This window comes from Acomys russatus, chromosome 23, assembly GCF_903995435.1.
Source record: "Acomys russatus chromosome 23, mAcoRus1.1, whole genome shotgun sequence".
Taxonomy (NCBI): domain Eukaryota; kingdom Metazoa; phylum Chordata; class Mammalia; order Rodentia; family Muridae; genus Acomys; species Acomys russatus.
This window is the reverse complement of record NC_067159.1, coordinates 10,690,312-10,705,318: the sequence shown is the minus strand read 5'-3', so window position 1 is coordinate 10,705,318 and position 15,007 is coordinate 10,690,312. Positions and strand designations below refer to the sequence as shown.

Here is a 15,007-nt window from a genome sequence, read left to right as displayed (position 1 = left end):
GAGGTTCACTCTCCAGCAAATGGTTTCTAGAGTCAATCTTCTGCGCTGGTGCAGGAGGCAGAGACATGTCAACATACAAGGGGTGTCATTCTATAGACCGCATGTAAAACTGTATGATCACCGTGGGAGTGAGAGCCACAGAGAAGACACATGGTGTGCAGGCTTGAGCTGCTGTGGCACAGCACTTAAAAGGAGGGACGAATCAGAGAAGGAGTCTGAAATAGTGGCTGGAACAGTGAGAGGGAAACCAGGTGTCCTGGAAACCAAGGGAAGACATTGGGAGGACCAAGTAAACAGCCCCATCGAATGTGGCTGACAGGTCGCTGTATATAACGAAGTCTGAGGATTAACAGTTGGATTTAGCGATGTAGGCATCAAAGTTCCTGTGAGACAGTGTAAGATTTGGGGGATGCTCCTGCAGCTTGGGGAAGAGCCAAGCCTCTGTGTTCATTCCTGGCTCCGTTGTCGGTGCTGGGCAGGGGAGTGGGTGTGCGAGCTATTGTGGAGGGATGGGGTTGGGGGTGTCCAGAGTTGCTCTGCTCACCCCCCTCAGCACAGCTCCTCAGGATCCCCAGCACCTACTCCCCGAGTCTGGGTGTGGGATACCATGCTTTAGTTTAGCGGACTCAAACTTCAGACTCTTTAAAAGGACATTTTGCTAAAAAGGAAGAAATCAGTATAGACACACGAGTCTCTACTGCTTGCGTTTATTCTTTCCAAGACAGCAAAAGCCAGTGACAAATTAACTTGAGGTCTAAACCATATAGAGCATTCTAGCACATCAGGCAAGAATGTAGGTGTTTCACTTGTTAGTTAATATAGTCCGGTTCAGGCTAAACAGTGGTGTGTTCTGCCCACTTAGTAGAAAAAGGAACCCTAAGACTGGAGAAGATGGGTGGACCACTCAAGTGCCCTGAGTGGTCCGGGATTCAGATGGAGGATGGCCTAATACTTCATTTTTGCTGGCTCCACTGTGTTTTGCTGTAGCCTCTTACCTTACCATGGGCTTTTCTATGAAGTTTGGGGAACACTGGGATAGAACGTGTTTTTTCTAATCCTGTAGGTTTCCCCTGGTTTTCAGCTCTGAGAGGAGCCAAGGCCGGTGACCCATTCTAAGACCTTTACTTTTCTGTTAAAGCTAGCTTGCCTTAGCAAGTCAGACTCTGAAGGCCTTTCCCTTGCCTCCTCTTTTTTGGGGAAAAGGTTTTTCTTTCATACTTTGTGTTACCAGTTACAAGAGGTGCTTTTGTGAGGCCATGAAGTTGAGGGAATGATATAAGCCGTCTGAAAATAAGGTATTTAGCCTGGGATGATGTTGCAGTCCTGGATAAATTCAGCCAAAAGAAATTTCTAGACCATCTCTTTTTCCTTTTCTTTCTTCCTTCCTTCCTTCCTTCCTTCCTTCCTTTCTTTCTTTCTTTCTCTCTCTCTTTTTTTTTTTTTTTTTTTTTGTACACAAACTATTAACAACAAAGGCCCCGGGGACTCATTTCTTCTTGGACACACACAGTACGTCCCTGCAGCTAGTGGTCTTGGTATGCTGACCTTAGACACGAAGGCCTCAAAAGTTTCGCAGCCCACTATGGGCTCTAATCATCTTTAGTCCCTCCAGGTCCTCACGCAGCTTGTTGTCTGGAACAACATTGGCCGGAACCTGCCCGTACTTTCTGTCCTTCACATCCCTCGGTGCGTTCAAGAACCAATCTGGGATCTTGTACTGTCATGGATTCCGCATGATGGGGATCACACAGTCCACCTCATCCTCCGTGAGTTCTCCAGCCCTCTCGGTAAGGTCAATGTCTGCTTTCCTCAAAACCACATGAGCATATCTCTGCCTCACACCCTGAATGGCAGTGATAGCAAAGGCTATTTTCCACTGCCCATCGATGTTGGTGTTGGGTACTCGCAAAATGTGCTGGAACTTCTCAGGGATCCCTAGAGACATGGTGGTGGCACATGTGGTGGCACATGTGGTGGCACATGTGGCGGCATGTAGGCCTCTTGTGGAAGAGCTCCTGGCCTGTTGTAAGAACCTATGAGGGGTTCCTGAATCCATGAGACTATCAAACCTTATGTGTAGAGTGTATCAACTAAAGCATAGCTTCTCTTCTACAGAGATTAATTCATTCCATGAGTTTCGAGATGAGGTAAACTATTTACACTGATAGGCGGCCCGAACTGTTCACATAACCTGAGAAAAGAGATCGGGGGAGTGGACCGATTTACGTGACTTCACACAGCGGACCTGAGGACTTTCACCTGCCAGGGTAATGTTCCTGGGTGCTGCCACTGAAGAGTTAGGTGGGACGAAGCTCATGGTTGACTCATCTAGGAAGTTCCCGAGGAGAGCATGTGGTACCTCACTTACTGATTACCGCTCCTCTGGGACAGCAGCCGGTGTGGGCAAAGCCTGCAGCCATCAGCAGAGTACTCTTTGCTTTGGTGACATGCTGGGCCTACAGCTGCACTAGGAGCTCTGGATTAGACTGGGAGCCATGCCCGTTGAAGGATAGCAGTGGTACTTGTAGCCTCATTTGAGAGTTAACTTAGAGAGGAGAAAGAGAGCGAGAAGACCATCATCCCCAAAGGCTGGTTCTTATTGCAGTGAGCTCTCTCTTTAGTTCAGTCAGTCTGACCAGTAAATGGTTGCAGGGTTGTGCCCAGCCAGTATCCTGGCTTCCATCTCCCTCCCTTTGGTTCCCATCAGGTCAAGAATAAATGGCAAGAGGAAGGGCATATAATAGGCTTAAAGATGCTTTTTATTGGAAAGGAATAGGACTATAGAGATTAGGAATTAAGACTAGGAATACATGTGCTGAGCTTAGCATAGTGGGTAAAATAAATAGTAACCAGAGAGGGCCTCCAACCCAAAGAGGGTAGCATTTGCCTCAATGTCTAGGCATGTTCATCTTCTTTGCTGTATGATCTGTGAAGTGTGGTTTGCCACAAACTGGGTACCAAGTACTCCATCTTACATATGACAGGTCCTTTGTCTTGGAGGTATCTGAGCTGGTCTCTAATGACTCATCTAAAGGAAGAAAATAGCTCAGATGGAGCTGGTCCTAAGTGACCATCCCCAAAGCTCTGAGACATACCCTTGAATGGATGAAGCTGAGTCCTCAAGGGATAGGCCAAGCCTAGTGTCCCCCTTTCTCACCCCAAGAGGATTTAAAACCTCCAAATGGGAGTCAGAACCCCAGGGCTTCCTTACCCCCAGCATTCTTCTGACAGCATCCAGCCGGGCCTGGATTCGTGGGGCCTCCTGTGGACACAGCATCTGCAGCTCCCCAGGTCTCATGTGAAGCAGCTGGCTCCCCACTAGGGACCCGAGAGTCCTTACAGTGCTGTAATTAACAATGGTGGAATCCACCAGAGAAAGAGTGGGTAGATTCTAGGCCTCAGTATTTGTGTAGAGAAGGAACATTGGGGTTACAGGAATTAGGAATCTGCAGATGCAGGAATAAACCTACTGGTTTGGTGCATTACAGAACTCCTAAGTTTGATGGTAGAAGTGCTTTGGAAGAGAATGTTCTGGAAGGGAAGGGTGGCTAAGGTGGCAGCCCAAGTTCTTCTAGAATTCACTGCCCTTGACTCTTTCACGACATATGGCCTCCTTAACTTGGTGCCTTACCCTAGGCTCAGACAAGCAACTTTCATTCAACAGAGAGAGCCTAAGACGGAACCGCCATGGACAACAACAGAAGCTAGGTCGCATGTTCTAGGTCTCTGAGCGGGAAGGGGCCTGTGGTTCTCACCTGAGCCATTTACAGGGCTCCCCTCTCATCCCCCATGAGAATGGGCACTCACACAGTAGAGAAGTTCTCTGCTTGTAGCCAGGCTGTGACCTCCTCAGGCTTTGAGCTAAGGCGAAGCATTGGAGCCTAGAATCAAGGGATACTAGAGGTCAGAGGTCATCCCATCTCACAAACACGCACAGCCTCCCTGAGTGGGTCCCTTCTACTGAGATCCCATCAAGCCACTTATCTTCTGATTTTCTAGTTTGGCAGGGACCCTGCCTTAATTTTTGTTCGGACTCTACAGTGAATATGGCACCCAGGAAGCATGCAATGATACTGATTAAATTGAGCTAAGACAGTCTCTGTCACCTAATCCTTCCTGTTCCCACCTCTGGCTCAGGACTCAGGGCCCTTGGGTATCCTGGGTAGGGCATTACCCGAAAGGATGATTGGCTGTGGCCTCTAGGGGCTCCTGCTGGCAGGGGCTCCAGGATGTTGCTGGGAATGTAACCAGTCAGTCCTGCTTCATTCTTGACCAGCCACCATCGCTTGCTCTGGTCCAGAATCTACCAAGAATCACCACATCAGTTACCAGAGCCTCTATCCTCCCATCCCCTCTGTCCCCAAGACTTTGCCCTTCCTCCATCTTTCCCACTTTCCTCTCCTCTCTCTAAGCCACCCACCTCAGGCTAACTGTACCTCCCACCAACCAGCCCTTTTCTGCCTTCCAGCATAGGCCTCACCTCCAGAACCTCTCCCTGTGCCACAGTCAGTTCCTGGGCATTCCTTGCTTCAAACTCATACAGGACTTGCATTTTCAGGACTGGTTTGGCAGGGCTGGAGTTGGCAGGTGGGAGGTTTGAGCCCTCATGCTCGGGGCTATGGTTGTATGGCTCGTCCTGAGAGAAGTGTGGGCTGCCCCTCATCCTAGAACCTCTGACATGAGAGAGACAGAGTCAGGATGGCTGGAGAATAGTACTTGTGCCTGTGGCCCAGCCACAGTGTCCCAGAGAGCTCTTAGTATGGTCTGCTGGTGACGTTTTTTTTTGGGTTTCCATAGGATTTGATGGCAATAGCGTTAGGTGGGGATTGGGGGGAAGAGGTTTTACAGATAGGAGACACTCTGAAATGTTGTTTATCTCTGAAAGTATTTCCAGAAGTGGAATTTTCTGGATCTTGGTTCTGCTCTGAGCACCACTTATACCCGGTCTATGGGAACTCAGAGGGTACAAGAAGAAGCATTTGGGGGCCTAGGAGGTAAGGAACTGCGTTTTCACCCAAGGGAGCAGAGATGCATCTTTGCACATGTCTGGGTCTGGCTAAGCGAAAGCACAGGTGACCTCTGGGATCTAGCAATCCACAGGCAAGAGGCTCTGCTCTCTACCACCTTCCCTGCGACTGTGAGAATCCAGTAAGCATGTGACATACCGAAGGGAAATAGAATCCTGGCTTCTTAAGGGTTCCTGTAAGAAGTAAAACCAGAGTGAGTTGGAATAGGAAGTAGCCAGCGCAGCAGCAGGGAGGGGCTACCAGACCAAAACACAGGCCTACAACAGCTACCTCTTGTCCATGGCCTACCTCCCCCCAGCAGGTACCCATATAACCCACCCCTTAGTTGTCACGGGATTTTGATCTGGCCTGGAAGAGGTCTGTTAGGCCTCAGTGCTAAGCAACCCTTACCATGGCGTGGGACTCTGGGATCTGCCAGCCGTCGTAGAATGTGGGATGGTAGGGAGGCGGTTCACTGCCTGTCCAGTCAGCCCTGAGGGGAGAACAAAGCTGAGTCTAGAGCCACTGTGTACCTGGCTGTGGGATGTGGGGAAGAAGAAGATGAGAAGCCTAGCCTCGGGGATCTGTGGCTGATGGGGACACAACGCCTGTATGCAGACAAAGGCTTCAGAAAACCCTCAAAGGAGCAAATGGTTCAGCAGCCGAACAGTGTTACTGTCTGTGGGCAGCCTCACCTTGGTCCCTAGGAACACAGTGGACATTTGGTCGCCCTCATTAAGTTTTAGAATTAAAGTGGTGCAATCTGAAGTATTGGGGCTGAAAGACCCCTTTCGGGAATTTCAAAGACCAACCCCACCCCTTATCTATTTATTTATACTGAAAATAGATTTTTTTTTCATACAATATATTCTGACTACGCTCTCTCCTCCCCCAACTCCTCCCAGATCCTTCCCTGTTCCCCACCCACCTAAACCCACACCCTTCTTTCTCTCTCTTAGTAGAACAGACACCTAAAAAAAAAAAAAAAAAAAAAAAAAAAAAATTAAAATGAAATAAAATTAGATAAAACAAAAGCAAACCAGAATAGGACATTAAAAAAAAAAAAAAAAAAGAAGAAGAAGAAAAAGAGCCAAAGAAAAGGCTCAGGGAATGCATACAGATGCAGTGATACACATGTGCACCCATACAGAAATCCCATAGAAACACAAAAGTGGAAATCATAGTATATACACAAAGAACCTATAAGGGGGAAGGTGGAGAAGGAGGAGGGGGGGGGGAGGAGGAGGAGGAGGAGGAGAGAACACCTGCAAAGCATTACATGAGAAAGAACAAAGAATCTTCAAAAATGCCATTCTCTTGGTTTTGTGTTGGTTTTGTTGGTTGTGTTGGTTTTGTGTTGGCCAGGCATGGGGCCTGGCCTTCACAGTAGCTTGTACATCCAGGAAGACTCCATTGGAGAAAACTAATTTTTCATTTTTGAGTAGTTATAAATCAGAAATATCTTCTAGGTTATGGATAGAGGCTCCTACCCACTTCCTCTCTCAGCACTGGGACCCCGTATCTGGCCCAGACCTGTGCAGCTTCTGTGCATGCTGCCGCCCCTTTTAAAACATTTTTATTTTTGAGACAAGGTCCACTGAGTTGTCCAAAATGTCCCTGAACTCACACTGTAGACCTGGTTGCTCTTGAACCTGCAATCATCCGGCCTTAGCCTCCAGGATAGCTGAAATTACAGGCCTGTACCACCATGCCTGCTCCATTCAGTATTTTTCTGACCTGTTAGCCGTGTCCCAGCAACAGCTCACTTTCCTTATCACTAAACAGCCCAAAGAACTTCACTGTAGAAGACACAGCCCAGTGGAGGCAGCTCTGACTAATGCTGGGATGGGGCTGATACTTGCTCTTACCTCCCCCTTGCACACGGCTCAGGACTGTGCCATGTTTGGACTTCAGGCTTATTGGCCTGAGAATGTGCACCCACATCTGGAAGCTCCTCTCCCTGCCTCACTGGGGCAGCTGCAAAAGACTCCCTCTAAGTTTAGTATAGCCTCTGACTCCATGGTTCACGGTTCATACATGTCTGTTTCTTACTATGTTGCACTACCTGGCTGGCGGGAGGGGTCCGGGGGAGGGGGAGGCTGTCTTTCTATCACTATGGCTGGGTCGTAGGTAGTGGCTAATACCTGTGTATTCACTAGGAGTAAACTCCTCCTCATTGGTGCTGTCTCTGTGCCCTAGAAGCCTGCTCAGGTCTTCTGTTGACCAGGTGACAACTTCTTTTAACCTATAGTCCTGTCTCTTTACCAAGCCTTCTGGGAACGTGTTTTATGCTGTGCCCAGATCTTCTTACCCCTGATTGTGACCTCTACCACTACTGTACTGAAACTGGCCCATAGAAACTTCTGATATTCAGGCTGGAGATTTTTTTTTCCAAGACAGGGTTTCTCTGTGTAGTCTTGTAGTCTTGGCTGTCCTGGACTCACTTTGTAGACTAGGCTGACCTTGAACTCACAGAGATCCACCTGCCTCTGCCTCCTGAGTGCTGGGATTAAAGGGGTAGGCCACCACACCTGGCTGCAGGAGATGTTTTATAGTTCAGTGGTGGAGAGCTTGCCTAACATGCTCAAGGCCCTGAGCTTGCTGTCTGTCCAGCACCAGGGTGGGGTGATCCTGGTAATCTACTGATTGCCAAGTCTGATGGCTGGAGTGTTCCCGATCTTTCTGGATTATCACACCATTTAGTGTTACTTACAACTTTGGGTCATTTTATCTAAAACCAAAGCTCTGACATGTGATTTGACAGAAATTCAGTTCTTCTAAGAACTTTTACATGTCTTCTGTATTTCTTTCACATTGTTCTATTCACTTCTAGTTATTTTTAAAAATTAGGGACCCTGTAAGGGCATATCTGTTTTGTGTTTTGGTTTTTTTTTTTCAAGACAGGGTTTCTCTGTGTGGCCTTGGCTGTCTTGGACTCAATTTATAAACCAGGCTGGCCTGGAACTCACAGAGATCTGCCTGCCTCTGCCTCCCAAGTGCTGGGATTAAAGGCGTGCACCACCACGCCCAGCTGGCCATATCTGACTTAATGGATTATCTATCAAAATTGTGCCATTTTATTAATACTGGGACTGTTTTGCTTCTTTATAGATACTGTTAAAATTATATCTGTCAACCAAATTTTCCAGTGTGTGTGTGTGTGTGTGTGTCTGTGTGTGTATCTTGGTGTGGGGTGTGCACATGTGAATGTGTGTGCTTATGTGTGTGAGTATGGTGGCCAGAGGTTGATGTCATCTCCACCTTACTTTTTGAGACACAATCTCTCACTTAACCTGGTATGTGTCTCTTCAGCTAGGCTGGATGAACCACTCCAGGGACCCCACTTTCTCTCCCCCTGGCCCTGACACCGGGGTTACATGCTGCCATGTTTGGCTTTTACGTGAAGATTCTCACTAAGGTCCTCAAGCTTGCAGAGTAGGCATGTTAGAGACACTTTCTCAAACTTGTAACACTGACTTTTGAAATATATATTCAATGTTCAAGTGGCTGAATGAAAGCACCAGAGGCCCCTTTGTCTTAGTCTCCCACAGAGCCTGTTTCCTTGTCAATTCTAGTACTAGATAGATATCAGAGCTGTCCCCACAGGTGACGTAAGCCCAGGGTAGCTGTAGGGCCCAGGGTCTAGGGCTGTTACAAGAGCTCCAGGATGTATAAATTCCTTCATTTATTGCTAAACAAATAAAACACATAAAATAGATCATTTGGGTAAAAATGACCCAAATGTCCAATGATGGATAAAAGACAAACACAATGTGGCATGCCCAGAGAATGGAGTATCAATGATGAAAAGGAAGAAAGTTCTGACACGTGCTACAACATGGATGAACTTTGAGGACATATTGATAAAATCTGGGTACAAAAGGATGAACCACCGTCTTATTTCACTTACATAAAATACCTAGAGTAGACAACCACGCGTGGATGTAGAACAAAGGTGGCTAGAGGCTGGGGGCGAGGAGATGGGGAATTCCTTTTTATGGGGACAGCCTTTCTGTGTGAGACAAGCAAACTCTGCAGCTAGTGGAGTTGGTGCACAGTATCGCTATATGCTCGATGCTATTGAATTAGAGACTGAGACCGGCCCATTGCGTTATGCATACTTTACAATCAAAATAAGTAGGTTTTGTTGAAGCTAACGTCTATCTTTAAGTAAACTGGACCAAAAAAAAAAAAAAAAAAAAAAAAAAAAAAACCAACCAAACAAAAAAACAAAACAAAACAAAAAAACCATCACATGGCCTGAATTAAAAAGAACTCCCCATTAGGCAAGAACTGCTCAGGAGCCGGGCGTGGTGGTGCACGCCTTTAATCCCAGCACTCGGGAGGCAGAGGCAGGCGGATCGCTGTGAGTTCGAGGCCAGCCTGGTCTACAAAGCGAGTCCAGGACAGCCAAGGCTACACAGAGAAACCCTGTCTCGAAAAACCAAAAAAAAAAAAAAAAAAAAAAAAAAAAGAACTGCTCAGACTTGTAGTGGTTCCCTTTCCAAGCCCTAGGCGCTCAACTGAAGTCTCCCTTAGGTGTCACTGGGTGTTTGGGTGAGCTCTTCTCTCTTAGTTTGCATCCCTCCCTCCCACCCTACAGGGCTCTCTTTTTAACTCTGTGATGTCTTTCTGCTTTCTATCTGCTTTCCCTTTTGCTTTCTCCTGAATTAGAGGAAGCAAAGTCAGGGGCTCCCGCTGGATGCCGCACAGACCTCTCTCGCTGTGGCATCCTGGGCACGCGGATACTGTTCTATCGTGTAGGTGAGACCTCTCAGCTGGAGGCCCAGATGTGTGGTCTCTGTACAGACTTCCAGTAATGTCTTAGCCCAGGTGCCTAAGTGAGTCTCCTCAATCCTCAGGCTTGAGGATTGAGTCCCTAACTGTCCCCATGTCTACCACCACCCAGCCAGACACAGCAGCATGGCTTCTCTGGTTCTCTCAACATCCCTCCTGAAGCATGCCAGATCCACTTGCTGACGTTATATCTGTGATGTCTCTTACATCAGTCTTTCTTAAATTCTGAGCTGGACTAGGGCTAAGTTTTCACTTTGTCCCTGCCTTGGTGAAAAATGAATATACACTTTAGTATAAGGTTGGCATTGCTCATTTTCCTCCAAGGAAGTGTGCTTCTTCACTGAGTAAAAGGATTGTTTAGTAAAAAGTTGGGAACTCTCTGGAGATTCCCCCACACTCTCTGGATAGGCTTCTGGTTTGTGGTAGTGTAACACCAGCCACACATCGTGTTCTGCTTTGAGTCCTTCATGCCCCGTGTCTTCACTTACCAGCTGGTGGTCCAGGCTGTGCCTAGTGACTTCCAGAGAGTGTTCTCGTCTGGGTTTAGACAGGACTGCAGCAGGCCTATGGCTCTGGGGGTGAGGAGGGGTGAAATCACTCTTTCTGCAAGGCCAGCCTCAGGGCACTCAGACAGGACCTGGAGGAGAGATGGAAATAGAAGGCGTCAGTACATCTCAGTCAGAAGGGGATAGAATGGTTGAGGGCCTCACCCATACCTCCCACTCGCTTGCTCTGTTTCCTTGCTTCCACCTGGTGTCCTTGACTCTGTTGCTAGCCTATCAGGTAGGTCTGTTGGAGGTTTGATCTGAGTGGTACCCTGTTGAATAAAGGGCAGGTCCCACAGCTCCGCTCTGCCCTGCCACGCCCCCCCCCCAGCCTCTGTTCCTCCTCTGCTCCCCCTGGGCTTCAGCTGATCCCCTTTGTCACCTTGTCTGCCCTCCACTCACAAATTTCAGGGTTTGGAAGACGAGGTCCACAAACTCAGGGGCAGTTGTCTCCTGCAGCCGGAAGGCCAGCTTCGCCTGAAGACACAACACAATGTTGGTTACCGTCCTAACCATCTTCACCAGCACCCCGGCACCTCATCAGTGTTTTGTGCCTTGGCTTACAGCCTGGCACACCCCTTCAAAAGTCCCAAGAGAAGGAGAACCTGGAGAAGGGAAAGGCTTGGGTGGGTGACATCAGAGGGTAAGAAGGACCCAGAACTGGCCAGAACCACTAACCAAGAGGTTGAAGCTGAACTTGATCTTCTGGAAGCAGTCAATGTACTGTGCTTGTGTTACGCCTGTGGGCAGTGGGGGGAGGGGAGGAATAAAGGTAGGGTCTACAGGTCCTCCCATGGTTCCCCCGCTCCTCTCCCTTGGCACGAAGCACTTACCCTTTTGAGTCTTGTTCTTTTTTCTCCCAAGTTTTCTCTTCTTATGACTGCCCTTTGCCTTGGCCTCCTTCAGCTTTCCCGTGAACAGCTCAATGTCTCTTAGGACGTGGTTCAGCACCTCCTGGACCCCCCAACAACCCATGGCCTTGTGTGTGCAGTTACGAAAGCCCTGAAACACTTAGCCTTGGCCCTGCCATCACCCCCACCATAAGCCACAGCTTTAGTAGCTCCAGCCCTGCACTGTCTACCTTGGGAATCCCAGCCCAGAAAACCTCAGACCACCTTCTGTTACCTCGTCCCTCTCTGGGTCCTCAGGAGATGGAGCACGCCTTGGAGGAGGAGGCAGAGTGAAGCCACTGGGTTCTCGGGCACTTGGGTAGTGTGTTAGAGGCCTTGGCGGTGGCAAGATGCCTGCAGTGGATGCAGAGGGAGGGAACATGAACCTAGAACATCTTTGGCTTGATCTAAAACGTTTCCTCCACCTGCCTCCATACACAAACTTACTGTGTTCTGGGATCAAGTTGTGTGGCTGTTCTGGAGGAAGCCTCTGCTCTGGAGGAGGAAACCTCTGCTCTGGAGGAGGAAACCTCTGCTCTGGAGAGAACCTCTGCTCCAGAGGGGGTGCCTGTTGTATAGGGAGCGGCCTTTCCAGAGGAGGCCCTTTCCACCTGTCCTGGTTTGGATGAAGGACTCCAAATTGAGGTCTATGGAAGGCATGGTGAAAGATATAGCATTGATAAAGTTCTTGAGAGAGAGAGAGAGAGAGAGAGAGAGAGAGAGAGAGAGAGAGAGAGAGAGAGAGAGAGAGACCTAAGCCCACACTTCTTCCCCAGGCCCACGAGCATCACCATCTCTGTAGAAACTCCACTCTTGCCCCTCACCCTCTACTTGAGTCTTCCCTGACTCCGCTATGTTTTGTTTGCCCAGTCCCTGGGCCTTCTTAGGGTCTAGAGCGGCCTCTGGAGATAGTATCCAATGTATTCAATACCTTGCCCACACCCCTTTGTTGGTCCAAGCCTTTATTAGTTCTAGGCATGTGTTTGTTGGGTCCCAGGGTCATTAATTCTCCTAATATATAGCCAGGATAAAATCCTCAAGCATGAACTAGGAGACCCTGTATATCCCTGGGCAAAGGCAGCCTACCTTTCTTCTAGCTCTTCCTCTAGGGCCTTCTGTAGGCTCGTCTTCAGCTGTTCTGCCTGGAGGAAGTAGCAGTTAGTGTGTGTGTGTGTGTGTGTGTGTGTGTGTGTGTGTGTGTGTGTGAGATAGCCACCCAACTCCACCCCTGGCCACCATATCCAGTCACTCACCCCTACTTCCTGGCATTGGAAGAGCAAAGTGCTGGTGCCTGGCAGGCTAGACTCTTGCACAGTGACCGATAGGATGGAGTTGTAGGAGCAGGTGTTGAGTGCTACATCTATGGCCTTGATGTTGTCCAGGCGGTAAGAATCTAGGTCCTCCTAAGCCAGGAAGAAAGAGCCACTGAGACTCTGAAGTGGGTCATACCTGCCCTCAGTGGGCTGGTAGAGTCTCTACTCAATTCTTAGGCCTCTGCCCCCACTTCCTGTCCTGCTTCTCCCTGGTTTGGGATGTGTGTTGGATATGAAGAGGCATGGAGAGGCAGGTGGAGAGCCTAATCCTTGCTCTTTGGCATCCTGGGTTAGCTAGAGCCCATGGCTGAGAAGGCTGACCTTTGTCTCAATGTCCAGCAGCTGGAGCCAGCCATCTTTGACCTGTAGGATGAGGTCTTGGCTCCACACTCGACCCTGGGCATCCATCTCCTGAAGCTTCTGTAGGGCATCCTTGGGCTCCCGGACTCTCTGTGTCCCCAGCTTACACGTCATCAGATGCTAAGGGGGAGAGGAAGAGACTGTGGGGAGATCATGTTTCTCAATACAGCAAGAGCCTATAGAAGTTGGGTTCCTGAAGAGGCTTCCGGGTCCTAGGGCTAAGGGGCATTCTAAGACCCCCAAAGGAACCACCGGATGAAGATTGGGTGGCCATGGGTGTGTGTTCTAATCATCCAACACAATCCATGTTCTTCCGTGTGGGCTGTAGGAGCTTCCTGGTTCCCTGTGCTGCATTTAGGAACTATTGTCCCAAGGCTACTCTTCCCCATTACTGACCTCACTTGTCTTTTTCCATATTGTTGCCCACACCCAGCTGTCTTTCCAGCTCTGCCAACATAGTGCCACAGGGCTCGCAGGAAGATGGAGTATCTTCTTTCTGGTTCTTGCACAGAGCTGCAGCACTCTCAGGCTCCCCTCAAGTCTTTGCCTTCTGCTGATGCCACTGTTTGGCAGCCACCCTCCTTCAGAGATCTGTCTCTCTCCATAGCCAAATGTTGCCTTCCCGGGTCATCCTCCACTAGCCTTAGGCTTCTGATAGGGACACTGAGTCTACTTCCTGCCCCTGGACCTCAGTCCTCACTCCTGCCCAGGTGTGGGTCCTCTCAGTGTGTCCACACTGCCATCAACAAAGCAGAGCCCAATGGCCTGTCACTGTGAACGTGCCTTCTTGCTCTTGCCTGCTGGGCCTCAGTGGAGCTAGTTCCCAGCCCAACGCTACAGAGAAGCTGGTTCGCATCCTGGGAGCCCCTTCGCCACTGCACTGTGAATTTCCTACTTGTCTCTTAATATGTGAGGCTACCCAGGTAGGGGTGGGTTCTGTCTGCCCCATGCCTCTCCCCCTCCACCCTCCCCATGCACTGTGGTCCCTACCATGTCCTAGTTGAACAAGTTCTTTTGACCACATCTTTGCAGTTTAAAAGCCCAGATCTCCAAGTGCTAGCTATCCATTTGGGTGAGGCCAGAGACTCCATTCCAGAGCTCAACCTGGCCTGGGAGTGCAGGACAGCTCTCCTCTCTGTGACAGTGGCCCTTGGAGCTGCCACCCTCATACCTTTTCCCCCACAACCATGTGCAATCTTGAACAAAGTAAAGGAGGTGGCTTGGAAAACAAGGGGGGGGGGGCAGTTGGTAGAATGGCTTTCCGAGGGGCTTGACTATTTACTCTGTCACTCCTGTCTAGAAACCTGGTATCCATCCCTACAACCTCCAGCTGGGCCTGCTGTGCCCGCCCTGGGACTGTTCTCTAATCCCCTAATCTTGGCAGACGTTCAGGCCTCAGGCTGGATGAATCTGACTCTACAGAGTTCGGTCAGGTTGAGCTGTTGTGTCAGGGTCAGGCATATCTATGTTTTGGTAAGGCAGTGGGCACGCAGGAACCCTAGCTTTGCTCAGAAACTGCCTGGGCCCCGGGGGGTACTCACCTCTACCCTGTGCTGTAGGAAGGTAGGTTCTGAGGTCACACTCTGGGAATATTCCTTCCGGTGCACTGTGGGTACAAAGTCAAGGGCAGGGGGCAGCAGGAGAGAGGTAAGGCTTGGACAGCTGCAGGCGCAGTGGAGAAGGTGGGGTTTGGGGAGCTTGGCCAAGAGGGGAGCTGATCAGGGCAGGGGACCTTACTGTAGATAGCTCTGCTGCTTGGCCGGGACATGTTGACACTGCTGAGGTCAGCTTCCTACAATCACAGTGAACCAGAAACAGTCATGAGACTAAGGGGCAGAAATACGAGGCCTGGCTACTGTTTGATCTGGGGACTCTGTGACCATATCTGAAGCTCTTGGCTCCTGGGTAACTATCCAGAGCCAGGTGCATCTAATGTCCTGCCCAGGAAGTCCTCATCTTGTTAGGTTTGGAGGCCAGGGGCCAGGGGAGGACGGCCTGTGGCAGATGGGGACAGTATGGACGGCTTCCTATTATTTGAATAACAGGTTCAGATATTACTCTGGGACAAAACGTGAAAGGTGCCATGGATGCGTTGC

General features: G+C 49.4%; 1 protein-coding gene and 1 pseudogene across 1 annotated transcript; both read right to left on the bottom strand.

Moving 5' to 3' along the window:
* Window positions 1-1,486: 1,486 nt before the first annotated feature.
* Window positions 1,487-1,945, bottom strand: LOC127206146 (40S ribosomal protein S18-like; annotated as a pseudogene).
* Window positions 1,946-2,182: 237 nt separating this feature from the next.
* Eps8l3 (EPS8 like 3) lies at window positions 2,183-14,679 on the bottom strand. The gene is made up of 19 exons (XM_051165427.1): window positions 14,649-14,679; window positions 14,453-14,517; window positions 12,873-13,031; window positions 12,492-12,641; window positions 12,325-12,380; window positions 11,769-11,885; window positions 11,686-11,726; window positions 11,474-11,592; window positions 11,182-11,302; window positions 11,027-11,088; window positions 10,751-10,825; window positions 10,292-10,440; window positions 5,418-5,499; window positions 5,166-5,200; window positions 4,481-4,673; window positions 4,175-4,303; window positions 3,808-3,881; window positions 3,212-3,344; window positions 2,183-2,191 (listed from the first exon to the last, which is right to left on the bottom strand). The coding sequence occupies exons 1-19, from the start codon at window positions 14,677-14,679 to the stop codon at window positions 2,183-2,185; spliced, it is 1,800 nt and encodes a 599-aa protein (XP_051021384.1).
* Window positions 14,680-15,007: the final 328 nt, after the last annotated feature.

Bases quoted from the DNA above. Each gene is read 5' to 3' on its own strand.
- Eps8l3 (XM_051165427.1), bottom strand. From the start codon at position 14,679: ATGTCCCGGCCAAGCAGCAGAGCTATCTACA. The intron at 12,642-12,872 runs GTCAGCCTTCTC...TTCCTGGCTTAG, and splicing joins TGCTGGACATTGAGACAAAG to GAGGACCTAGATTCTTACCG. The intron at 3,345-3,807 runs GTGAGTGCCCAT...TGTTAATTACAG, and splicing joins GCAGAGAACTTCTCTACTGT to CACTGTAAGGACTCTCGGGT.